At 39.9% G+C, this 27,828-nt stretch overlaps 1 protein-coding gene across 4 annotated transcripts in view; it reads left to right on the top strand.

Annotated features, from left to right (window-relative positions):
• The window catches only part of Itga8 (integrin alpha 8), a 195,354-nt gene extending 168,041 nt beyond the window's left edge, over positions 1-27,313 (top strand). For 2 of the 4 annotated variants that reach the window (XM_006497475.4, XM_006497476.3), the window contains 5 exons: positions 1,393-1,506; positions 2,022-2,072; positions 13,897-13,998; positions 22,848-22,970; positions 24,744-27,313. In XM_006497475.4, the coding sequence (XP_006497538.1) occupies positions 1,393-1,506; positions 2,022-2,072; positions 13,897-13,998; positions 22,848-22,970; positions 24,744-24,830 (477 nt within the window). In that variant the 3' untranslated portion in view covers positions 24,831-27,313. The remainder of the gene's footprint in view (positions 1-1,392; positions 1,507-2,021; positions 2,073-13,896; positions 13,999-22,847; positions 22,971-24,743) is intronic. The other 2 variants (NR_138462.1, NM_001001309.3) reach the window with 1 other exon arrangement.
• Positions 27,314-27,828: the final 515 nt, after the last annotated feature.

Genomic DNA, 27,828 nt, shown 5'->3' with positions numbered 1-27,828 from the left:
CAACTACAGTCACCTTTGCCTCCATCGCCTTCGGGCTCCTGCTGGTTCTATTATGATCGCCTCCCTCTCCTCCTCTCCAAACTTTTCTCTGTTTTCCTTAGTTACTCAACTTGCAACAACCATGGATTTCTTTTCTGCATTTAATGCTATTGAACACCTCTGGAAACTATCACATCCCCCCCCCCTTGTCCTTTCCCCGCTGTTTTCCTACCTTTGGTTAACCCACCTAAGGGCTTTTTGAACCTCTTCGCACTCTGTACCTGGAAATTCCATCTCCAACCTCCTGCTCTCCTCTCTAATAGACTCCACTCTTCCAGGGGTCCTTCTTTGATTCTTCCATCTTATCTCCAGTGCAACCAGAGAGGCATCGTTCTGCACATTACCCATGAAAAACCGACTATGCATACCCATGTATTCCCACACTCGGTATAGTAGTCATCTTTGCCAGTGCCCTGATCAAAACACCTTACAAAGCAATTTAAAGGAGGAAAGGTTTATTTGTGTGCAATTTCTCAGGGGTTTCAGTGTGTCATGGTGGGGAAGACAGAATACGGGAAGAAACTCTTTCTGGATTGTCTAGGGAGTGCATAGAAGTAAGTCCATTTACATAATCAGTCATAAAGTAGACAATGCAGGTTGAAACTAGAGGCATAACCTTGAAAATACTCCACTAGTGATCTCTTCCCAACCAAGACCTACAAGCTAAAGGTTCTCCAGCCTCCCCAGAGAGTGTCACCTGCTAGAAAGAAAGTGTCCAAACATGTGAGCCCGTGGAAACCAGGATCCAATGAGAAGAGAAATTTGATAGTTACAAAGTCCTCATCATGAAAACTTTTCGCATTATGTGTCTTTTATTTTAAAGGGGATCCCTTGTAAGATGGGTAAATGGCTGGTCTAACAGCAGATTAAGAATCAGCTCTATGATCAGGAAATGGATTGGACGAAAGAGAGAATGTTGGGGAACAATTACTTGTAAATGAGACAGCAACTGAGTCTTTGGGGAGACATGGACTCAAGGGCTTCCTCTGCAAGGTCTTCTAGGTTTTTCTAGTGCCTCTGCCATCTCTAAGAAATGTCTTGCCAAGCTCTGAGAGAGCGCTCACTGGCTGCTACAGAAAGATGGAAACCTTAGAGAGGATCATGTCTTTAACTGTTTTTCTATGATCCACTTTTACCATTCTATTACCAGGAAATTCAATGTCTCACCATTGCTAACCGTTCTTTGTCTCGTTTATCTCAATGAATTTGTTCTTTCCCTAGATTTCATGGAGCAAATTAGAGTTGCAGGCAAGGCCATATCTTCCGAGGAAAGAAAGTAATGTCGGCTTTGACTCTTTACTGCCGTTCAAGGCACTAACGCTCTGCCTCTGCCTCTGCCTTTGCGTTTTGCAGAACTGTACCAACATTGACTGCTTGCAAATCTCTTGTGCAGTGGGTCGCCTGGGAGGAGGCGAAAGTGCAGTCCTAAAGGTCAGATCGAGATTGTGGGCCCACACGTTCCTCAAGGTAACAATGCCACTGACACACTGATAGATACCTTACACACCACTCACCCAGAACCTCCCCAAAAGAGGAGCACCGTGTGTAGGAATTTTTCATTTGCACATGCGTGTGTGCAGATGTGTTATTGATGTTATTGTGCATGTGTGTACACATACTGTCGGGAGACCACAGGTCAATGTAGGGTGTCTTCTTCCATCATCCTCCACTGTACTTTGTGAGATAATCTGTCACTGAACCTATAGCTCACTAACCTGGCTAAGCTGGCAGGCCACCTTTCCCCACAGCCCTTCACCACTGCCACCGGTGTTGGCATGGCAGGCACGCACCACTCTACATGGCTTTTTCCGTGTGTGCTGGGAATCCAGGCTCAGGTTCTCGTGCTTGTTCAACAAGCAGGTTACTGACGGAGCCATTTCCCTAGCCCTACTTTTTCATTTTTTTTAATTTTGGAATTTTTTTCAAGTTTGAAATTTAAAGGTTTTAATTTTTAAAATTTAAGAATTCAAATATTTTCAAAGGAAATTTCTGTAGAAGAGACGAGCCAAGAGCAGTTGGTGAAGACACTCAAGGTAAGTGCAAACACAGATGTGTATACACACACACACACACACACACACCACATCAAAACTCAATGGACTTCCTTGCTACATAGGCAAAGCAGCAAGCAATTTTCAAACTCAGAAGATCTAAACTCTGCTGAGATGTTGGCCTGGCTAGAGCCTGTGTTGTACTGCTGCCCTCTAAGAGAAAATTTCTAGAACGATCTTCGGATTTCACTTCCTGGTCACCTCTTCCAGCAGAGGAAAAAACGTTTAACTTTCTTGAATCTGTGATAGTAAGAGAAAAGATTAGGTGCACTGCTGGATGGTCAGGCAGGGGACAGAGTAGGGCCAGTGTGGAGAGTGGGGATACAATCCCACATCCTGAAAGCTGAAAAAACAGAACCAAATAGAAATAGCAAGATTATTCTAAAAGTTCCTCTTCGACAGCAGCCATACAGGGCAGGTCTAACCAGGCAATATGAACCTTTTCAATTTGAAGATTGCTCGCTGCTTTGCCTGGCTGTGCAGCGAGAAAGTCCATTGAGCGTTGAGGCAGGGGGAGAGTTCTGTGTGCACGTGTGTCTGTGTGAACACAATCAAGTTGAAGTGGAGTCTTCCCCAATTGAGCTCCTCCTTAATTTGTTGAGGCAGGATCTGTTGCTGAACCCAGAGCTCTTGAATCCCAGCTAAGCTTAGCTTCTCAGCAGCTCTGGGGATGCCCTGTCTCTGCCTCTCAGGTCCTGGGATTACAGATAACCACCACACCTGGCTGGCTTTTATATGTGGAGTGAATGTAGGCTTTCATGCTTGCACAGCAAGTGCTGTGTGTCTCCTTACAGCAGGAAAATGAAATTCAATTAAATGATACTGCTGTGTTATGATCTTACTGTTTGGGAAAGTTGTAAATCAGTCTAATCTTGCTCATACTTTACCTCCTAAACTAGGCAGATATTTATCTGCCTCGTGTGACAAAGAAAATCCTTTTGTCTAGCTATTAATATAGAATTTAGGGTCTCTGGATTTTCACCTATTCCATTACTTAAAAATACTTGGATAATCCCATTAGTCTCTAATTTTTATTATAAAACAAACAAGAAGTACATTTCTTCCATTTTCTTTTTTTTTTCATTTATTAAAACATATTTATTTATTTATTTTTATTTATTTTTTTTTTTGTCAGTACATCATCATCATTGTTATCATCAACAACAAGAACAACAACATCACCATCGATAACAATAACAACAACAACAACAACATGACTATTTTTGAAGCAGAGTATCACTATGTAGTCCTTGTTAGCCTAGAACCATGAATTCTTAGAGTTCCATCTGTCTGCCTTCAAAGTACTGGGAAAGGGTTTTTTTTTTTTTTTCCATTTTTTATTAGGTATTTAACTCATTTACATTTCCAGTGCTATACCAAAAGTCCCCCATATCCACCCACCCCCACTCCCCTGCCCACCCACTCCCCCTTTTTGGCCCTGGTATTCCCCTGTACTGGGGCATATAAAGTTTGCAAGTCCAATGGGCCTCTCTTTCCAGTGATGGCCGACTAGGCCATCTTTTGATATATATGCAGCTAGAGTCAAGAGCTCCGGGGTACTGGTTAGCTCATAATGTTGTTCCACCTATAGGGTTGCAGATCCCTTTAGCTCCTTGGCTACTTTCTCTAGCTCCTCCATTGGGAGCCCTATGATCCATCCATTAGCTGACTGTGAGCATCCACTTCTGTGTTTGCTGGGCCCCGGCATAGTCTCACAAGAGACAGCTACATCTGCGTCCTTTCAATAAAATCTTGCTAGTGTATGCAATGGTGTCAGCGTTTGGATGCTGATTATGGGGTGGATCCCTGGCTATGGCAGTCTCTACATGGTCCATCCTTTCATCTCAGCTCCAAACTCCGTCTCTGTAACTCCTTCCATGGGTGTTTTGTTCCCAAATCTAAGGAGGGGCATAGTGTCCACACTTCAGTCTTCATTCTCCTTGAGTTTCATGTGTTTAGCAAATTATATCTTATATCTTGGGTATCCTAGGTTTGGGGCTAATATCCACTTATCAGTGAATACATATTGTGTGAGTTTCTTTGTGAATGTGTTACCTCACTCAGGATGATGCCCTCCAGGTCCATCCATTTGGCTAGGAATTTCATAAATTCATTCTTTTTAATAGCTGAGTAGTACTCCATTGTGTAGATGTACCACATTTTCTGTATCCATTCCTCTGTTGAGGGGCATCTAGGTTCTTTCCAGCTTCTGGCTATTATAAATAAGGCTGCTATGAACATAGTGGAGCATGTGTCCTTCTTACCAGTTGGGGCATCTTCTGGATATATGCCCAGGAGAGGTATTGCTGGATCCTCCGGTAGTACTATGTCCAGTTTTCTGAGGAACCGCCAGACTGATTTCCAGAGTGGTTGTACAAGCCTGCACTCCCACCAACAATGGAGGAGTGTTCCTCTTTCTCCACATCCTCGCCAGCATCTGCTGTCACCTGAATTTTTGATCTTAGCCATTCTGACTGGTGTGAGGTGGAATCTCAGGGTTGTTTTGATTTGCATTTCCCTGATGATTAAGGATGTTGAACATTTTTTCAAGTGCTTCTCTGCCATTCGGTATTCCTCAGGTGAGAATTCTTTGTTCAGTTCTGAGCCCCATTTTTTAATGGGGTTATTTGATTTTCTGAAGTCCACCTTCTTGAGTTCTTTATATATGTTGGATATTAGTCCCCTATCTGATTTAGGATAGGTAAAGATCCTTTCCCAATCTGTTGGTGGTCTTTTTGTCTTATTGACGGTGTCTTTTGCCTTGCAGAAACTTTGGAGTTTCATTAGGTCCCATTTGTCGATTCTCGATCTTACAGCACAAGCCATTGCTGTTCTGTTCAGGAATTTTTCCCCTGTGCCCATATCTTCAAGGCTTTTCCCCACTTTCTCCTCTATAAGTTTCAGTGTCTCTGGTTTTATGTGAAGTTCCTTGATCCACTTAGATTTGACCTTAGTACAAGGAGATAAGTATGGATCGATGCATCTTATTTAACCCTCAAATCTTTCTCAGGTCACTACCATTATAAACAGCAGATTACACATGAACCAACTGTAGTTCAGAGAGACTAAATCATTCAGGTGCTTCAGCCTTACAAGTTTAAGCCAGTGTTCTTCAACAATGCCCAGCACTACAGAGGCTGAGGCAGGAAGATGCTGTTTTGAGGCCAACATTGAGAAGAATAGTCTGATCCAAACCACAAAGAGCCTGCATCAAAAAATAAAAATTAAATCCTATCTGAAAAAAAATCAAAGCCTAAAGGTATATAGCTCAGTGATAGGGCACTGATGTAGTGTAAGCAAGGATGTGGGTTCACACACACACACCCTACCACACCACATACACATATATCAATATGCACACATATGCGCGCACACACACACACACTAACATAGACACACACACACACCCTACCACACACCCCCCACACCACACACACACATACACCATACTACGTACCACATATTACATACCACACTATACATACACACATACATATACACACATACCATCACCAGAACTACATATCATACACACCACACATACACACAAACATACACACCACACATCTACACACATACCATAACCAGTACCACATACCACACATACACACCATACCCCCTACAACACTGCACCTACCATATACCGCCCCCCCCACACACACACCAGAAAACATCAGAAGTTCTAAGGACATAGGTCCTTCTAGGAGCACTGAAGGAGAATTTACCCTCTACCTCCTCCTTATTCTTGGCCTCCGTTGGTTTGTGAGCATCATTCCAACCTTAACTGCTGCTATACCACCTCACCCAGGCCTTGTGTCTTCCTTCTCTGTCTTTTGAGAATGATACAGTAGTGTATAAGGGTCTGTCTGTGTATACAAGCATGCGTGTTTGCATGTGTGTACACATGCATATGCAGGCTAGAGGTCGAGGTCAGGTGTCTCCCGTTATGCCTCTTCTCCTTACCTTTTGAGATAGGGTCTTCTGCTGAACACAGTACTCATGATGGGCTAGCCTGCAGACCATGAACCCAGAACTCACTGATGGACTAGCCTAGACATCACAAACTCTACCCCCACCCACCCCACAGGCTAGAATATAGATAAACATAACCACAGCTACATTTTTAACATAGATGATTTTTAACATAGATCTGAACTCAGGTCCTCAAGCTAACAAGGCAGGTATTGTGCCACCCGAACCACCTCAGCCCTCTTTTCTCTCTCTTTAAGGACACTATCCTTCGATTTATAGGCCACCCAAAACAATATAATGTCATCTCAAACTTGACCGAGAGTCCACAGGAATCTTGATTCTAAGTAAAGTCATGTCCTGAGAGTCCATGTGGCCATGGACTTGCAGGGAGGATGCTCAGCTCGCTACAATCTGCAGTGTTACTTCCCTCCTAGCAACCTCTGCTAGCCCATCTTGCTACTGTGTAATGACCTAGCTAATATGCTTCTTAAAACACCTTTTCTAACCTTAGTGTTTGGGAGAATTAATTAATGAGGGTTTAAGAATTTTATTCTGATTTTTCTTTTTTCTGCTCATTTGATCCTGTTCCATCAACTCTCAGATATATAATTACTAATCTTGGGCAAAAGTTGTAATTAGAGGCAAGCCAATGGAGAATTCTTTTTTCACTCTCAGTAAACATCGGCCAAAGTATCTATGAGAACATGTGGGAAGCATTTTATGAATTTCATAGACAGATTCATGTCTGAAAACTACCTATGAGCCAAATGCTCTGTAAGAATCCAAGTCCACATATTAAAAACAATTCTACGATTGATGTTCCTCATTTAAACTAGTATTGGTATTCAGTCTTCAGGGTTATGGGGTCAGGAGGCCCAATTCCATGCTGAACTGGCTGTGTTCAAATGAGCTTTCATGGGTCTGAATTCCCTCCTGCATGAGATGAAAGGATTGGACTAAAGTTTCCTTTCTTTCCTGAAAATTCAGTGATATATGGGCAACTCATATGGAGCCTCTCCTAATAAGTTATTTATGATGTTTATTCTACTTAGCTGAAGTCAGCAATAAGTCTGTGCTTTATTAATGGCCTCCCTTTCTATTGTGTTGATACTTTGGTTGACTCAGAACAGACTATGTCAGAATGGCTCTCTCTAAACATTAAGGAACAAGCAGCTTTTCCAGAGAGGCCTGCCTGTCCACAAGAGCCAGGGTCCTGTTGAATGATGACCATGCAACTAGGCATGAGGATAAATGCTCATGTGTGAATTTCTTAATCCTTAAAGCAAACCTGTGGGATACATACGGTTATTATCAACTATGGTTTACAGGGGGGCAACCAGAGACACAGAGGTTAAGTAGCCTTCCCAGGGTCACATAGCTGGTAAGAGGAGGAGTCTGGAAGCGTTAGCCTGGCGTGTATCGCTAGGTTAGAGTGCTGAACCAAGATCGCCTCATGATACTCACCCACTAGAGATTTCAGGTCATGAACAAATGGCACAGAGTGCAAACCTGAAACCCCAGTAGTCTAGGTGATTCTGTAGTAACCACAATATAGGGAATTTTCCCCTTAAGACTTATAGAGCCTTTCTACTATGTTACTGAATTAGATATTGCCTATTATTTCAGAATTCAGGAAGGAAGACACTGGCTAGCTTGAGACAAGAGCTCACAGCCTAGACTGGCCTCGAACTCACAATCCTCCTGCCTCTGCTTCCTGAAACTGGGATTATAGGCACATGCCACCCCCATACCTATGATAAATAAAAGATAATTCTTGGGTTGTACTGATTAGCAGAACAGTAATAGTAATAAACTTTGGACTCAGACCCACTTATCCTTATGTTCCTTTTCATTTCCTCTGCTAAAAGAGACTACGAGTGTGCCATACCTCCTTTGAGGCAGGTAACTCTGGTCAAAGACAGTCACATGTTTTCTATTGCCTTAGGGACATTAGACAATTTTCTTTCTACTTTATAGTTGAAATACACAAGCAGGCATATACATCAAAGGACTTTGCAAAACAGTTTACACATGTACAACCTATCTCAGAGAATGCCACACACAGATCTCTGCAGAATTAACTCAGCCTATTCATCCCCTTGCCTTGGGAGAAAGTTTTCAAAAATAAAATTTTACATTAAAGTGTCAGATGGTTTCTTGAAAAGTCTTTCAAAATTTTAGAACTTTAGATAAGAGAGAAACATGAAAAAAATCTCAAAAAGGCAGTTTCAATAAAAATTTTATTTTCCCTGCATAATTTAGAAAATGTGATTATTAGTCTTTATGATAAATTGCCACTCTAGACTTTTATCATTTAATTACTTTTCTGACATGCATATGTGAATACTAATTTCCTTAAAGGCTGAACTACAAAAAAATAAAATGGGCCATTTTTAAAAATACTTTCAAATGGCACAAGTTTGAAAATAATTGGCCTTTTCAAATCAGACTGCCCTTTTAATAGATAACACTGGTGTTCCTGAGGTCAAAACCTCCCCAAGTGACTACACAACGTTTCAAGTGAAGAACCCAGAAGATGACCCTGCCACTTGCATCTTGCATAGCGCAGGACTGCCAGAGTTACACTGCCTGTTTGCTATTACTTCTTATCTGAGAGTTGGATGAGAAGTGCCTTAGGGAATTCCCAAGCCCATGTGGTCCGAATGAAAAGTGTAGATTCCTCCTGTCACTCTGATCATTGCATCCTTCCAAAATGAGAGAGAAGTGCTGTTGGATGAAACAGGACCTGTCATCACAGCACTGTAACTGTGGAGGGGTGAGAATTTTAAAGTACCTGCTTCGGCCTGGTGTATAGAATTCTATCCCAGTGTGAGGGCCATAAAGATGAGATCATAGCTTCTTTCTCCTATAGAGAAGACATAGCTGCAGAGATGGCCCAGTGATCAGGAGTGCTGGCTGCCCTTGCAGAGGATCTGAAGTCAGTTCCCAGTACTCACATGGTGGCTCACAATGGTCTATGACTCTAGTCCAAGGAATCCAATGACCTCCTCTAGACTCTTCTGTGTGTGTGTGTGTGTGTGTGTGTGTGTGTGTGTGTGTGTGCAGACACTGATATATACATAAAAGAAAAGAAAATCTTAAAGAAAAAGAAGACACAGTGTGTCTGAAGGAAACCACTAGTGACTGAGAGGCTGTTTAAACAACAGTTAGAGAAGTCAGACTAGAATGTATACCAACACCCTGAATCCCTTCTAGAAGAAGGAGGTCACTGTAAAGCTCAAAATTTAGAACAAGTCACTTCATACATACCCGCACATGCACACATACCTGTAGCCACAACGGCTGTACTTCCTACAGTTTCTGCTTATTAGCCTCATGGAAGCCTGATGCCAAAGAGGAGTGCACTATCTTATAGAAACATATAGTTAGAGGTATACATGTAGAAATACATTTATATAATTATATTTAGGTATATACATATGCTTCTGTGTGTGCATGTTTATATATTCATTTTTAAAAGTAGTTTCATCATATAATCTATGAAGAGATAATGCTTTCTGCTTCCCCTACACAGGCTAGAAATCTGAATTTGACAGACAGTCAGAATTTGCCACATAACGCTTTTTTTCTCTCCCTGTGGTAGACATGCAAACTGGTCAGAAAAGGATTCTACTTAGCTTAGTACTAAATGGCACCTTATTCTGTGAGCCTCGCTCAGAATGAAACCTTCTTTACTGTTGAAAGTTTCACCAAGAGTTGCTCAGAAATCCCAGGAGCTTGGATTCTGGAAACTAGTGAATATTTAAATGTAAAATGAGTGTGTGCTTAAAAATAACAACTGAGCTGAACATGGAAGCATAAATCTTGACTTTCAACACTTGGACAATAGAAGCAGAAAGATGGTAACTTCAAAACCAGCTGGAGCTACATTGAGAGTCCTTTCTCAAATAAAATCATTATCATCAGTCTTGAGAAGGAATTAAGCCATTCAAAGACAAGTCAGAGAATGCTCTTGATATTGGCAAATGCTTAAGTATTTATCAAGCTCAGAAGCCTCCTCTCCCATGTATTGCCAACACTGTTAGTACCATAAGAAAACCATAATAAGGAAGTGCCCACTAACTGGTTAGGAAGACAGCTCAGTCCATAGAGTGTCTACTGCAGTAGTGCAAGGACCTAATTTTGATCCCCCCAAAACCCAAGTCAAAAGCAGGGCAGGGCAGTATGCTCTGATAATTCTATCACTGGGATTCAGGTATATCCTCCTGTCACACTGGGCAGCCATCATATCCTATGGATGAGCCCCAGGTCCTAGGAGACCTGTTCAAAAAACAAGGTAGACAGACTCTAAGAGAAAAAAAAAACACCAAGATGAACATTGTCACACATGCACGCACACAGGTGCATACAGTGAGTCCAAAGATACTGCATAGTTTGTAGAATACATTATCTTTCTGTGGAGTAGAGGTTCCATTTTGTACCATTAGTTTGGGGAAAAAAGAGTAGTCACGTATCACTGTTACCTTGAAAAGACAGGTTTACAAGAGGCATTGTTGCTATGCAAACAGCATACAGCAGACTCACTCAGGCAGCCATGGTGCCATTAGGTGATATAACCTGGAGAGCTCCTATTGTGTTTGTGGTCTGTTGTCCAGACATTGTTTCATGGATCACAACGGTAAAATAGGAAAAAAAATATGAGCCACAACATAAAACTTAGAAAACCAAATATAAAGGTTATGATATAATATAATACCACACTTCAAGTACAGTTTCACTGCAGATAGATTCAGAACTTATGACAAGGATCTCAGGAATTCTCAAGAATCCAGAAAACCCCTGTGGATTGTGAACCAACAGAAATGACAGTGAAGGTAGGAAATAGATGAAAACTCAGATAGCTTCTTGGTTAGTGGCCGGATGCTGTGTCCACCTTTCCCCATCAGTGCTGGGGTCCCATCTAGCTTGAACCTTGGGCACAGGTCTTGTGCCCAAGTCTCTGAGAGTCCATGAATGTATCAGTCCTGTTGTGTCAGGAGACACCATCCCACCCCATCTTTAGTGCATTGAGAAACTCTTTTTTTTTTTTTTTTTTTGAGAAACTCTTGTTGCTAAATGCAGACTCAGTAAGAGAGAAAAAGAAAGAAAGAAAGAGAGAGAGAGAGAGAGAGAGAGAGAGAGAGAGAGAGAGAGAGAAAGAAAGAAAGAAAGAAAGAAAGAAAGAAAGAAAGAAAGAAAGAAAGAAAGAAAGAAAGGAAGGAAGAAAGAAAGCTTTCAGCTAGAATCAATGCAGAGATGCAGTTCTTGCTAAATTCATTTACTGAGGATGTGGCTTCCAGTATAGAAATTCAATTTTCTACCCATTATTTTTTATTAAACAAGAACATTAATAACACTTTGGGTCTTTTGAGGCTTTCTTTGGTTATGTTTATTTTTAGATTTATTTTTATTATTTTATATGTATGAGTGTTCTTTCAAGTATGTCTGTATACCACATCTGCTAGTACCCAAGGAGATGGTGAGCCTCCATGTGGGTACTGGGAATTGAACCAGGGTCCCTTGTAACAGTGCTCTTAACCACTGAGCCTAATCTACACTCACTCTGTAATCCAGGATTATTTCTGATTCACAGCAATCTTCCTGCCTCATCCTCTCATGTCCTGAGATTCTAAATAGGAGCCAATATACCCAACTAAAACTAGTCCTTGTGTGTGTGTGTGTGTGTGTGTGTGTCTGTGTGTCTGTGTGTCTGTGTGTGTGTGTGACTAATGTGGGTGGGCTCAGCTTACTGTTGGTGGTGCCTCCCTGACCAAGCTGAACAAGAGATGAGGTGTAAGCCAGTCAGCAGTGATCTTCTAAGGCTTTTGCTTTGGTTCTGACTTCCAGGTTCCTGCCTTGAGTTTCTGCCCTGACTTCACTCCTTGATGGAGTGTGACCTTGAAGTTATAAGACGAAAAACATCCTTTCTTTCCTGAGTTGCTTTAGGTTTGATGTGTTATCATGGCAATAGAAACCCTGACTGAAACAAAGGTTTAGAGACAAGGATACCCATGCATGGGGGGGTGACAATTCTTCTCCATAGAATCTTATTAATAGCCTGTGTGGTGACTCATGTCTGAGGCTGAAATAGTGGGATTATCATCAATTTGAGGCTAATCTAAGCTACAGCAAGAGCTCGTGGTAAGCTTTGGCTACAGAAGGAGATTCAGTCTCAAGCCAAAACAAAGTCATAGAATCTCATTACTGGAGCACTTCTTTTGTGAGTAAATGAGATTGAAATCACCAAGTACTAGCAAGTATTTCCACATTTCTAGACAGTACCAACACATACATAAAAATCCAGCTTTCAGTTAGAATGGAAATGACAGTTAAGGATAGGTCATTGAAGAATGCCATCCTGAACATATTTCTTTTCAGATAGAGTTATTTACCCCTGGACAATTAGAAAGAAAAGGCAAAGATAAATTTACTTTAAATACACAAAAGGGACATTTATGGCCTGTGCTTATCATGTACAAAAAGTAGGGTTCATTAGGGGCAGAAAAATTCAGCCATAGGGGAAGCTTAACTCATAAAAAAATGTTTGAACAAAATTTTTACTATCCAAATGTTAGACTGGTTCTAAAAGGCACAACACTGGATTATCGGCGGGGATGTGCTGGTAACTGGGTGACGTACTGGAACACTGATATCAGGGAGGAATCAAAGGGCTCTGTAGTTCCACAGTATAAATGTTCCTACCATGGTTAGTTTTAGTGTGTCAGCACCATGTTAGGAAATATGGACTCTGGGAAGAGATGCCCAAGTGCAGATATAAGTAATGGAGTATTGGTAATAGGAAAATGTAAAGATGAAATAGATATAAGTAATATTAGGAGCATTGGTAATAATAAAATATATATATAGAATTCAGTCTTGACTGTTATATTTTATAAATACAAATTATTTTGTATAATTTCATTTTAATAGCATTTTATTTATTTTGAATTTTTTGTACAGCTGTACAGTTATCTTGATCATATCTACCTGCTACTTTCCATCCAATTCCCCAGAAATCTTCCCCACACAGGTGCCTTCCACTTCATGGCTTATGTCATTTATTTGTGTATTGGTTGGTTGGTTGGTTGGTTGGTTGGTTGGTTGGTTGGTTGGTTAATTATGCTGTAATTTAACAGTTGACCTCAAGGGTTCTGAAATCTTGGTCACTGGCTCTCGGGAGCATTCCAATTCCTACAACTGGTATATCTAGTAGAGAGAAGGCAGAGACTGCTAAACACCTTCAAGTGCACAGGAAGCCCTCCAGGCACCTACAGCTTCAGTAGCTCTGAGGCCAAGCAGCCCTGCACTGGGTCATTGTCTGTGTGAATAAAATGTGAAACATTCCTTTGTAAGCTGTCACCAGGGTCTTCTCTAAAACACTTTTCTCTTTCAAATAACATGCATCTGTAATCTCTGAGGGTCCTTCTTCCTTTCACCAGCAATAACTCCAGAGAATCCTTGAGCTTATTTCTTTTGGAGCCTAAATTTCCTGGAGCAGGGGTCCTCTTAAACTTAGGCACAATATTTTACTAACAAAACATATCCTACATGGGCATGGTGGCACATGCCTTAAATTTCTCTCTCTGTGTGTGTGTGTTTAATATATACTACATAAAAATATGTATTGTATTTATTATATATGGATAGATGGACAAATAGATGATGAATGGATGGACATACAAAGGGAAGAGTAGACGGATGGATAACATAACAGAAAAACAGAATAAAAGAATGAAATGTTGCACTGGACATAGAAAATGCTGAAAATAACTGAGTACATAGACATAGAAAATTTAAAAAGGACATACATTTAAGTAAATAATTTTACTTTCAGAGAAAGAATGATCATTATGCTCTTGCATCCCTGGTGTCCTTTGAAGTCAAGAAGATGCCGTATAAAGAACAGCCAGCAAAGCTGCCAGCGGGGAGCACAGCGGTGAGCGAGCGCCTCTGTAAAAGTCATAGATACAGTAATAGAATCAACAATGTTTCTAAAGCACTGCCCAGCTTGGGCTTAGTTTAACATTTACATGGATGGCTTAGAGAACGTTTCTCCTCTTTATCCCACCATTTCCTCTTTTGTTCTAGAAATTCCCCAGTGGCTTTTGATTTAGTTATTAATTTTCATCTAAGTGTCTACATTAAAAGTTACAGGTGTTGGACTCACACTACATGGCACTTTTAAAGTCCGTTGTTCTGTTCCAAAGAAACGTATTCCAATAGAAACAGTAGCCATAACAGAGCCACACTGATTCTTTAATTTTGGTAGCAGCATGGTGAGTCTGGTAGGGAATGAGGAAACTTCCCTAGACCGGCTGCAAACTTAGAATCCTCTGTCCTTTACATGTCAAGAACAAGTCTGAGCTAAAGGGTGGAGGAAATACGAGCTTTTGAAAATCAAGACTGTTAAATATCACTGAACTTCATAGCTTCTGCAGAACAACTTTTGACATCTTCAGGAGTGTGTTAAACCCAGACAGAGAGAAGGGCATAGCTGAGAGAAACTGGATAGGCTAGCTAACAGAACTCTGCCTTTCTGGTTACTTACAAAGATCTAAAACTGAAAAACTCACTTCTCTTCAAGACAATATTAAAGCCGGGCATGGTGGCACACACCTTTAATCCCAGCACTTGGGGAAACAGGCAGACAACTCTACATTTGGTCTACATAGGGAATTCCAGGACCACAAGACATACAGAGTAAGACCCTTTCTCAAGAAAGCAAAGAGCAACAACAACAAAGCAAAAAACAATATTAAAGTTCTAAGCCCCATCTCTTAGTTATCAGTGGATATTTTCAACCCCCAATTTGAAGTCTGGGTCTCTAGACCTTTGTTATTCCAAACATGGTTTGTAAACAGCCAGGATCCTGGCCATCTCCTGGGAGCTAACTAGAAATACAGCTTCACACTTCACTCCACAGCTATTACATTATTGGGGCATCCACAGTCAGGTTTGTGAAGTGCTCCTTTAGAATGTATGAAGTTGATGTCTTTGCTTGCCAATTCCTGCCCAGATTTTCCATTTCACTGTAATCGGTCATCTTTCTGACCTAATTGGCCTTTGGTAATTGAAATTGTGGGTTGAAGAAGTAGTTGAGTCAGTAAATTGATTCACTTGCAAGCATGAGTCCAGTATCTGAAAGCCATGATTTGTTTGTTTGTTTGTTTGTTTGTTTGCTGTTTTTCATGAAGGGAACTGGAGATATTGCCCAGAGGTTGAGAGAGCTGGCTGCTTTCCCAAAGGACCTGAGTTTGATTCTCAGCACCCACATGATTACAGATACACATTTGTCTATCTGTAACCACCAATCCAGGGAATCTGATGCCCTCTTCTGGTTTCTGTGGGCACCAGGCATGCATACAATGCACAGTCATACATGCAGGCAAAACATCCGTACACATGAAGTATAAAATAAAATAAAATAAAATAAAATAAAATAAAATAAAATAAAATGAGGCTCAGGGCTTGATGGTGCTCACCTCTGCTCCCAGCACTAGCTAGGGAGCTAGGAACAAGCTCACAGGCCTCGGACTCCCTCTCTAGCTGCCTTGCCTACTTTACCAGTTCTAAGCCAGTGAATAAACCTATCTCAAAACAAAACTAAAATAAAAAAAAACATGGACTATGTCCAAAGAATAGCACCTGAAGTTGCTCTTTGTCTCCACACACATGCACAGGCATATGCAGATGTACACAGATAGATACACACATGTATCTATGCACATAGACACACCAAAAAATTAAATAAATTATTTATTGATTATTCAGTCAGTCTCAACTTAGTGTATGCTTAGAATCATTACTCATGTAACCTTAATTATATGTAAAAATGCACATATTCTGAGACTTCACTTCATGTGACTGGATTAAATAGATGTAGGGTGGAGCCCTGGACTCTGTTTTAAAAAATATACAAGAGGAGATTCCTCAGGGGGGAGCCAAGTTTGAGAAATTTAACATGACAGATCACCAAGAAGAAAAACTAAGGTTTGGGAGCCCTTCCTCAATCTAATTAGAAACTGTATCTATCATACTGAACTGTTAAGATAATTAATAAAATTATATAACCAAAGTTTTAGGAGTTTATCAGGGATAATTAAGTCTCAAGACTCAATAAACATCAGTAAACATCCCCAAATGGTTTATCTCCTCTGGCTAAGTCTAGGAAGCCCACACTGGAAATGACAATAAAGATGTGAGCAATGTATTTTAAAACCAGCATGGCCACATCTTTCTTCATTTAGATCGCCTCTCTTTCACTCACGAGTTGTCTGCTATAGCCTGGATTTATGTTTAAGCCAGAAAACAGAGGCTTAGGATATTAATACAGAGTGTTCATCCAAAGAGGTTCAAAGACTTGCAGCTCTTGGGGAGATAAATCCAGACCCCTTTGTTTTCTTGGAGCACGTGTTTCATAACAGAAACACATGTTCCAGTGGATTCCATCAACAGCATCGCATCTTTCAGGGATGGCCACAGGTGACAGCCTGCTGTTCTCAACTCATGTCAAAAGATCCATGAAATGATCAAATAAAAGCATGCTTCCTCCTGTTACCATCTTGAAAATGAAAATGAAAAAAAAAAAAAAAGACCCGTTATCTGATGACCATGATTTACTGCATCATTTAGATTGAGGTTATTGGAAAAAAACATTTAGGAAAGGAAATGCCTTCAAGTCTCCGCATATCTGATTTACAGGAGAAGATCACACTGGTACAAAGCTAGCTGCTCAGTGTAGGAAACCTGTCTTTCTGTGGCTTGGAGAGAACTCTGGCTGGAGGGAGCAGACTTCTTATTGAGAGAGTTCTCAAAGATCTCGTTCTTTCTCTCAAAAAGAGCCCAGCCAAAGAGAAATGTTAAGGTTAGAGTCACTTGAAGGAATCACTTGATAGTCAGCCACGGTCCATCTGGACACTGGGAAGACTTTGAAGGGGGACTAGCTGATATATGGTTGTTTTCCTAGACCCTTGCATGGGGTGAGTGGTTTGTTTGTTAGCATAGCATCTGAACTAGTACCATACTTCTCAGAGGTGATGAGGGGCCATATGATTTAGAGACATACAAGTAGATCTTAAGTCATCACAAAACAGGGGGGAAAAATCCATTACTTGAATGCTTCTTCTCTTTCTCTCTTTCTCTCTCTCTCTTTCTTTCTTCTTTCCTTCCTTCCTTCCTTCCTTCCTTCCTTCCTTCCTTCCTTCCTTCTCTTTCTTCCTTCCTTCCTTCCTTCCTTCCTTCCTTCCTTCCTTCCTTCCTTTCTTTCTTTCTTTCTTTCTTTCTTTCTTCCTTTCTTTCTTCCTGACCAGTAAGATCTAGCCATTTGCATACCATTCAACAAACAAGCAATTCCACCACTTACAAACGCAAACATGATTATAATTGTAAAATATTCATGAACATTCTTATGTAAAATGTTATCTATAAGTTGCAAATGCATTTTAAAAAAAACAGAATGCTTGAATGAAATGGCTTTTTGGAGTGTCGACTTCTGATGGAGTGACACGCCACAGACGGTTGGTTAAATGTGGCTCAGGTGAGCCCCTTTGCATTTCTGCTTTCTTCTAAATGGCACTGCAAGTAAAACGTCTTAGTACATTTATTAAAACATTCTCCTGACCCCTTTGCAGTATGTTTATCTAAGGCTTTGTGATATGTAAACATATATGTCAATGTTAACTACAGTTGCAAACACAAGGGAGCTGTTTCCTCCTACTTTGGTGTTTTTTAATCAAAATAGGAAAAAATTTATCATAAATGCCAATGATAGAGTGGACACATATTGGAGTCTATTTATAGGCTTTCCACTTTAATAAAGAACAGCAAAATTTACGACATGATGAAGGTAAGATTAAATGTTCCCTGCTTAGGATCACTTTGAGAAAACCCAACTGCTTATAATTTATAGATTCCACTTCCTAAAGCCACAGATAATGACAATAAGGGAGTTACTAAGTTTTTATACTATTTCTTTAAATAGCTTCAAGTCCCTGATAAGCAAATATGCATGAAAGCGATAGTTGGTTTGTTGGCAAGCAATTGGCTCCCTAACAACATTTTGCGTTCTCCAGCTACTCCACATTAACCTTGCTTAGGAAGTTGCAGTACCCAGTCACAGCCTATGTTCTCAAAATAGAACTTTAAGGCTTCCTTTTTTTTTTTTTTTTTTTTTCACTCAGGCACCTAGTGAGATCAGAGGGCAATGCAGGAGTTGGTTCTCTCCTGCCATCTTGTGAAATCAACCCAGGTCACTAGGCCTGGGCACAAGGGTTTCAGTTCACTGTAGGCCCTAATGTAAACTCTGACCTTGAAGTATGCTCTGGACTCACTACAAGAAGACAAAGTTCACAATGAGGAGTCTGGATATGTCAGCCAATATCCAGTGTGTCACATGGACATAATGCCAGGCATGCATGTAGAACCCAAGTTCCTAAAATGTGGGACTAGAGAACACTCGCAGCTTCATTTCATTTTGATTCTATATAATGTAAACAATAAGACCTGACACTGTAAAATATTCTTTCCTCTAAGCACAACTTGTTAGTTTTGTAGGGTGCATTTAACTTTAGCAATTGAAAACTTTGTAGGTGTTATGTGTTGCCAGTGTGGACTTTGGAGATATAAAAATTAAAAAAAAAAAGGAATGTAAGAGATATTTAGTTTTTAAAATATTAACTACATGTTTAAATGGCAATAAGTTTACATTAACAGATAATAGTTGATATTTTGGGTTTAATAGCACGATTAACAATTAAAGTTAATGTCTCCTATGATCATTTTTTAACATGGCTGCTACAAAATTTGCCTTTGCAGATGGCTTGCATATCAGTTGGGCAGCACTGAGCAAGACCGTGGCTATAGCTGATGATTCCTACAGACATTCAGAGAACATGGTGTGTTTCATATTATTTGACGTGAACACAAAGTTCTTAGAGTAAATCCAAAGTTGGTCATAAGAACCCTCACATGTTACGGTTCTTTTTTTTTTTTTCTTTTGTTATAACCCTTTGGATGCTGCAAACTAAGCTCCTTGTGGTCTTGTCAAGATGAGTATTACAACGTTTTAGTATTTGTCAGCATTTTATTTCCACTCAAAATCTCCAAAATTAGCCTGTAATTCTCCACCACCATTTATTTAAATAAACTTAGGTCTAAGCAAAATGACCAGTTAAATCATTTCCTTTTAAGGCAGGTGCAGTTCAAGTCTCTGAATTATCTATTCAGAGCAGCAAGTCTTCGGAAAAGCAGTGTTTGCTGGTGGCCCACCATTATGGCAGATGCACAAATCTGAATGTCCCCAGACTCCCTAATTGCTTATAGAAAAAAACCTCTCCTTCTAAGGCTTACAGCCTCGTTCAGTAGTTCACAGTGTCTAGCTCTTTGCTGTCTCTATCAGCTCTACACTGCAAACCAGGCAGTAATCTGAGTCCCTGTTGCCTTTTCCGGTGTTGCAACTTTCTAATTGTGCAACATAAATCCAAGACCATCTTGGGAAGACATCAGGATGAAGAAAGTTCTATAGTCACACCCATCATAGACCGTGTCCTATGTGGATCCAAAAGGCAGAGGGAAACATTCGGAGTCTTTTACGACCTTCTATTCCTCCCCCTTAGTGAACTGCATGGGATGACATACAAGAAGTACACACAACACGGCTATCCCCAACACTTCAGGTGACTCAGAGGGACAGAAGGGCGTGGTAGCTTTAAAATAAACCCAATATTGCTGGAAGCAGGCTGGCCACGGTTTTGATAATGAGAGTTTCAGAATTTTATAACTAAAGGAGGATTTCAGAGATCTTGGATCATCATACAGTGAGCATCCTTCCACAGGCTGCCCTAAGGCACAGCCACCAGAATCTCTGGAGACAAATATAAATCAACAGCCATGAAGGAGTTGGTCCCTGCTTCAGAGGCACCTGTCAAATATAAGTGTTCGTTTTTGTTTTTGTTTTGTTTTAGTTAGTTGGTTGGTTTTTTTTGGGGGGGGGGGTTGTTTGTTTTGGCTTTTCGAGACAGGGTTTCTCTGTATAGCCCTGGCTGTCTTGGAACTCACTTTGTAGACCAGGCTGGCCTCGAACTCAGAAATCCGCCTGCCTCTGCCTCCCAAGTGCTGGGATTAAAGGCGTGCGCCACCACCACCCGGCAAGTCTAAGTGTTGATCACATGCTTTAATTGTGCTTTTTCATTACTGTTGTGAGAAGAAAAGTCCATCAAGTATCTTTCTTTTGTGTTTGTAAGGGACTTTCATGCCTATTTCAACAGATAGTCTGGCTTTTGAGACAGTCCTGCAAAGTTTGCAATGACCAGGTAGGGAGGACACCTGGTGATGGACCTATAACCCATGAGTATGTTTGCTAAATAGGGGCATGGGTTAAAATGGGGGTAGAAATAAGATGCTTAGGACTAGCTGAGCAGAACATTGGCACAGTGTCCAAATCTAGTTAAGAAGTTAGGACAGACAGACAGACAGATGATAAATAGATTCATAGATACACAGATAGTTACATAGATAGATAGATAGATAGATAGATAGATAGATAGATAGACAGATATAAGCATATATAGATAGATAGGTAGATTTGTAGATAGATACATAGAGAGATGGATGATAGATATTGATAGAGCCCAATATTAGCTTCTAGTGAGAAAAATTTCCAGTCATTTTCTGCCAGACCAGTTCACAGTTACTAGTTGTGATTCCATCTCCTCCTGGAGGGGAAACTATAAGATTGTAGTCTAGTGTTCCTGTGTGGCTTCAAGGAACATATTTAAAATAAAGAGCATATAGACCCGTTTAAAGGAGGCAATGCCAGACATACTGCTGACAATACCGTTAAAGCCAGACATAGCAAATGTAGTAGATAATATTCAGATCTAAGAATATTTTTTATTTTTATTTTGTCTGAGCAAAGGTTCCAGCAGCATGACTAAGTCCCCCTACTTTATGTAGGGTCTGTAGCCTCCTTGCATAGACTCCCAGCTCTTCTGCAAGAGAACTGAAGAAGGTTCTGCATCTATAGACCTTACTGGGGAAGCATCATTTTTTCCAGGATTCTTTTCAATAGTGGGGAATGGCTTGTGCTCCTATTATCTCCAAGTGCTAACTCCAGCTCTATCCACAAAAATTGGACTTAAGCTGGAAGGTAATCCAAACACATGTGTGTAACCCTACCTCACTCTGCACAGTACAACATTAACTTAAGCAGCAATCAGTGTCTCCTGTTAAGGATACTTCTTAGGGAATAGAACATCACTGCAATGAGAATGCATTTGTTATAGTAAACTGAGTGTCCTTGGAGAAGTTAAGGAAAATGAAATCGTGTGTGTGTGTGTGTGTGTGTGTGTGTGTGTGTGTATGTGTATCCATGCATGTAAACACAAGAGAAATATACCAATACCAAGTCCTTGTCTTCCTGTGTATTTGACACAGGTCTCTTTTTTGTTGTTCATTTGCTCATTCATTAGACTAGTTGTCCCAAGAGTTTTAGGGATTCCCATTTCCGCCTCCCATCACTGGTAACAACACAGGAATTACATATGTTCAGACTACATGCCCAGTTCTGACATGGATTCTGATGGGAGTTCTAATTCAGGCCTTTTTGCTTGCACAGCAAGTAATTTACCCACTGCTGAATCTTCTCAGACACAATGCAAAAAAAAAAATAAGGATGATGAAATAAGATATTTTGAAATAATAATCATTAGCCTAGCAATTATTAGCTAGAGTAACTAATGTTATTCTAAGTTAATCAGATAGTTGCTGGGCAGATAACTTTATAGAACTGGAATGTGTATGTGTTGAAGAGACCATTTTGATTTTGGCAGGTTCTTTTTCGGATTTAATTTGCATTTTTTGTACAGGTGTGTGTGTGTGAATATTTGTGTGCAGGTGCTGGGAATCAATTTGGTCCTGTACAAGAACAAGTGCTCTCACCCACTGAACCGAATGATCTATCCAGCCCCTCCTGGCAGAATCTTTGTTACTGATTACTACCAAGCAATCATTCATGAGAACCATTCTTTATTTGTTTATTCCTGTTTGTTAGGGCTGACACACATGGCTTCACTCTCATCCTAACAATTTTTACATCAAGTAATTTCACTACAATGCAAGATAGGGGCTGGCAAGGTGGCTTAGTGGGTAAGGTGGCGTGTGCTTCCAATCCTGGCAACCTGAGTTCTCCTCGTGGAATTCACACAGTGCAAGGAAAGAACCGACTCTGGCAAGTTGTTCTTTGACCTTTACAACTTCAAGTTCTCAGCTGTAATCTCTTACTCCATCACAAGGTCTACAGATTAAGGGGTACAGTATTGACATTAACTAACGCCATTAACTCTTACATGTCTAATAGTTCATGGCTGCTCACAAATTTACCTTTCAGTGAGATTAGCTGAGCTTCATGAAGAGACATATAGATACTCTTGACACTCACAGGAGTATCTTGATCTGTTGTTTGTATAGCAGGCCAATTCAACTCAAAGTTCTTCCTTCCATCCTATTGGTTTCACGTTTACCTCAATTTTAGTCTAGGGTTCTGTGACTAAAGTTCACTCACCCAACAAGTGTCTGTTATTAGACTTTCACTCAACCTGCTATACGTTGGGTGTGTGGTTGCTTTAGAGAGGTCAAGTTCAATTGCTATGACCTTCTCCCCTGGAATCCCATCACATCAGCTTTCATGAGAATCATCTCAGAATGATTTGCAATGGTAAATAGGAAGGTCCTGCTACATCTTGCCAGATGATTTCAAGTTAGTACTCATTTGCTTCATTTTCTTTTTAGGTTAAGACGTCGGTTATTTGGGCCACTCCGAATGTCTCCTTCTCAATTCCATTGTGGGTCATAATACTAGCGATCCTTCTTGGTTTGCTGGTTCTGGCTATCTTAACTTTAGCTTTATGGAAGGTAAGACAATTCCCTTTACTTTTCCTTTGGGGTTTCAGAGACCATTTAGAGGATGAAAAGATAATTGTAGGAAATTATTAAATATAATATAATGATAAAATCATAAGTTGCTGATCTTTGATAAATCCTCAAGGATAGGAGAGTATTGTGTCTAATTTGCTTTGGACTTTAATGTTTGTGAAGCTAATAGTGTAAAAACATGGGGAGTAAACTTTTCCACATTGAAGGGTTTTTGGTTTTGTTTGTTTGTTTGTTTGTTTGGTTGGTTGGTTGATTGGTTGGTTGGATCAGGGGGTTGATTTCTGAGTGCTAAGAATTGAACCTGGGGTTATGAACAGGCTAGGCAAGCCTTTATGTCCTGAACAATATTCACAGAGCCCTTATCTTGAAATCTCCTTTTCAATGTGCTTAGAGTAATGGTACTGCTATCAAGACTTCTTTTTCTTTTCCATTAACCAGGAATTGTGTGTTTTATTGGAATGTTCCCATCATCAGCCCTTTGAATTTTGCTTTAAAAGCAATACACCCACGCAACTAATATATGTCAATTGTAATTTTTTCATGTCAAATATTAGGCAAAATAGACCATGCATAATGTGTGTGGACTTTGTCTTTAATCTTGCCAACTAGTCTGTCTTTAATAGGAAATCTTAACAAATTGTTAGATGTGTCCTATTGAGACTTGTTTGAAAAGTCCATAAGAGCAGCAGATTTATAGCCCAGTGACTTGTCTGCCTGCCAAGTCAGACTGAGCCTTCCACTCAAAATGAAAACAGTGTCACAATGACATGACTAGAAGAATAATTATCCCTGTCACTGCTTGGTCTACCACTATTGTGTAGATCTCCAAGAACATGGCATTTATAAATGTTGAAATAGAAGCTGTATGCTTTACAAGACTGTAAACTTAGAAAACTTTGTTTGAATTTAAAAAAATAGCTTTTCTAATCATTATCAGCTGCCTGTTCTGTCCTGAGCCCATATTGCCTCTGGCTTACATATAGAGATAACGTTAGCATTAGACTACTATTTATGGTAACTAGATAGAATTCTTAATGACAGAATACCCAGGTAATCTTGTAAAGAACTCATGTCGTGTTTCCCACATGAAAAATAGTAAATAATAATTCCAGATTCTAGGAAAATATGCATCCTCTAGTGTTAAACATTAATTTGAAGTGCAATAGAAAGACGATTCTGGAATCATCTTTTTTAGAGTACTGGTAAACCTATAGAAAGTCACAAGCTAGTCCCTTCCTGCCTGGGGCTATCACTGATATAAATGACAAGCTGGACTTTCCTCTGAAAACTGTGTGTCCCACCAAGTACAGAAGGAAGAGAACAATGTCAGTTCTTCCTAAACTGTGTCCTAAGGACACTGTAGAACACCGCAGGAAACACTTGTCATCTCAGCATGTGCCATCAGGAAGGCATGCAGAACAGCAGAGATGGATCCTTAGAACACTAGCTATACTACAGGAAAACATCCAAGGTCTGTGAGCGTTTATATAAAATGGAGACATTCTAGCACCCCGGCTTGTGTGGCTGGAGAAAAGACACAGCTGTTCTGCCTTCTGCCAACCTTGTCTGAACAATGAACTCTCTCTGCAGGTAACATTGATTTTTTTCCCTCTTATTATGGAGAACTAGACAGATAACATTCACATATCCCAAGGCTTCTTTAAAAAATGTACAAGATGCAAACTCCTTAAATAAGGTATTTTACAGATTCCCCACATGACTTGATATTTAGCTTGTTTTTCTCTTTTCTAGTGTGGATTCTTTGATAGAGCAAGACCTCCTCAGGATGAAATGACAGACAGGGAACAACTGACCAGTGACAAGACCCCAGAGGCGTGACTTGGAAACATGAAGACCTAAAATTCAAGCACTGGTCCTATTCAAAGAAAGAAAGGGAGGAAGGACACAAGGGCTCAATGATCATAGCCTTCCATACCTGCCAATGACCCAGGGAATGAAGAGTCCCTAATGATCACCTCATCTAAGTCATGCATTGGTGTGGAGTGCAGAGAACCCCACGTGAAAAGAAATGCAGCCACTAACACTACAGAAACAATCCACAGCCATGAAGATTTCCTTTGTTCTTACCGTTTCACATCTGGCTGACATTCTGGAACAGCTGTAGGAGCTTAGGCAGCTGTCTAGGTCAGCCCAATATGACTTACAAAAACAATTCCTACAGAGATGAGATGAACTGAGATTGAACACTACTGTAATCCGATGGAATCTCAGACACCTCCCTATGGAATAGAACCCTTTCTAAGGATGCGAAGGCTCAGGGAGAAAAGTGATATGATGTTGGGACTATGAAAGTGCTTATGGAACTACAGAGATGATTTCATCATGGGAAGACCAAAAATATATTTATTTATGTTTCCTTTCTCTAGGTAGAGAATTGGGCCATTTAGAGGATGTGGAAATTAAGATTTGGTTAGCTAGATTTCATCACTACTCAGTTTACTTCCTCTTAAGATAACTACTCTGTGCAGATAGCATATTTAATTGGGCTTCTTCAGGTGTTAGATGGTGTTACACATGGTTTGGCATTAGGGCTCTGTTGTGCTTAATTTTCTGCTGCCTCGAGTGACTTTTCTTCATGTTCTCTGGAAACTCATGTCTGCATAATTCAACTTTACAAAATCTTATATTTATAGTTTCTTTTATATGTGTAAAAAACTATTTCCAGTGACTTCTGTAAAGCATTCATTTCAAGGTACTCACTATGCTGATGATGTTGAAAAGTACTTGCACAATTTTGTAGAGTCCATATAAAAAGCAATTTAACTATATGGGTGAATATTATCTTAATAGCTATAGTAAGCACCAATATTTACCTTGAAATTTACACACTCATTTTCATTGTAATACCTCACATTTATATAAAAGAGAAAACTGTGTTGAACATAAATAAGATGAAGATATATAAAGTTATACAAGTGTGAGCCAAACAGAAACTCACTCTTAAGGACATAGCAGTGCTTATTACAGCTTTATTGTCCACTCTTTATGGTTAACTTTTCCTAGCAAGTAATCTTGGAGAATATTTTATATTTAAGCTATTTTACCATCATCTTTACCTAAACATTGCTTAGAGCTCTTGTAAATAATCCATAATAATTTGTAATGTTGTCATTTTGAAGTAATATTGACCAGCCAAATTAATAAGATTGTCTGCACAATTTTATATCCTTTTTATAATAATGAAAAATTGCTATGGAGAAATGCTGAACAAAATGTTATGTGCAATATTTTATAGACCTATGTATCTGAGGCATGTTTACACTGGCATTAGTTTCTTTTTTTTAATTAATATCCTGATCACTAAGTCTGATATAACAAGCTGACCAAAATCCTAACGTTTACAAAACAGAAAACTCTGTCTCAGTTTCAACAATGACACTTTATTTGAAAGATGACCCAAACTCACAGACAGTAAATTTTATGTGGTGCCTTAACCTGGAAAGGAGCCATTTGGCTTCAGTTGCTACAGTTCCTTGGAAAGCAAATGAAATGCACAGAGTCAAACAGCATTGCTGTTCATCTTGCCCTGCTTATTAGTTAAATCTGTCCTGGTAGCTGGCTTATGTCTATAAGGGCTAGTGTCTAGGAGTACGACACTTGCCTCAAAGAGTCACACACCAGCCTCTGGGGTTGTCTTTACTGTTAGTCTTTTTGGTGGGACAACTCACTCTACATTTTAATTTTTATGATTCCTGATGTGGATCCATTACAAACTTCTCAGAAGTTTGGAGTGCATCTCTGATCTTGAAAGAACTCAGAGAACTCTTAGGGTGAAATGGGAACTGTGGGAGACAACCCATATGGGGAAAACTAAAGATGTCAGGGGGGCGACAAGACCAACACAGAAGAAGGTATGGGAATATCAGAGGCAAAACATGGTTTCCCATGGTCTCAACTGTAGAAGTGCAGGAGGGCTATCATACACATGCACACAGAAGCTGAGGTCAGGTGACCCCTCTGGGGACATGTTCATAGGCATCCCATCCTCACAGAGAACTGAGTATTCAACAATGCTCATGGCATTGCTGATGCTTCTGTCATACATTGGTATTCTCGAGGAGTCTATCTGTATTTCTCTTTAATGAGTTCTTTCCTAGTTCTCACAGCTGTTTTTATAAGACAGAGGGAAATGAGCAGATTTTCTAATCTTGGAGATTTTTATACAGTAAAGCATTCTAGTTGTCACTGAAATCTAAATCTTAGAATTCTTGTCTTATTTAAATACATGTATAGAGACAGTGTAGATTTTCATGTACCTATTTACATTGTCACCAATAAAATTAAAAATTAAAGACAGAAAATCGTGTTTAGCTCATTTAATGTACAATGTGAAGATTTGCCCTTCACAGCAGGCTAACAGTATAAGAATTCCATCTTTATACCTTGATTCCTTTATTATAAGAACATTTGACACTGGAAGAAAGTTCCTTTGTGAAGTGAAACTTCTCTATACTTGGCCTGTGCTGATGGTTGTTCAACGCTGAATAACTGTGCCCTTTACATGGGTACATTATAGTTAGGGGTGATGTTTGAAAAGGGTTTCAAATGTTTGCGTGGTTCCTAATAGTTCTACACTCATGCAACCGATTGGTTTGATGTGTTTTAATTTGTACCTCTGTACCTCTCTTCCCTTGCATCTTCAGCTAACTTCAAGGTTTTTCTCTTCACCTGCCCTCCATTTGACTCACCTCCCACTTGTGCACATGACTAACTCTCAACCTGATTGTCTCTCAATGAAAAGAGTCACCACAGCTTTTCAATTGTGTGTTTCCTACACTTAGTCATGATGCCTTGTATATAGTAGATGCTCAAAAAA

The sequence above is a fragment of the Mus musculus genome, chromosome 2 (genome assembly GCF_000001635.26).
Source record: "Mus musculus strain C57BL/6J chromosome 2, GRCm38.p6 C57BL/6J".
Lineage (NCBI taxonomy): Eukaryota > Metazoa > Chordata > Mammalia > Rodentia > Muridae > Mus > Mus musculus.
This window is presented reverse-complemented; position numbering and strand designations above follow the sequence as displayed.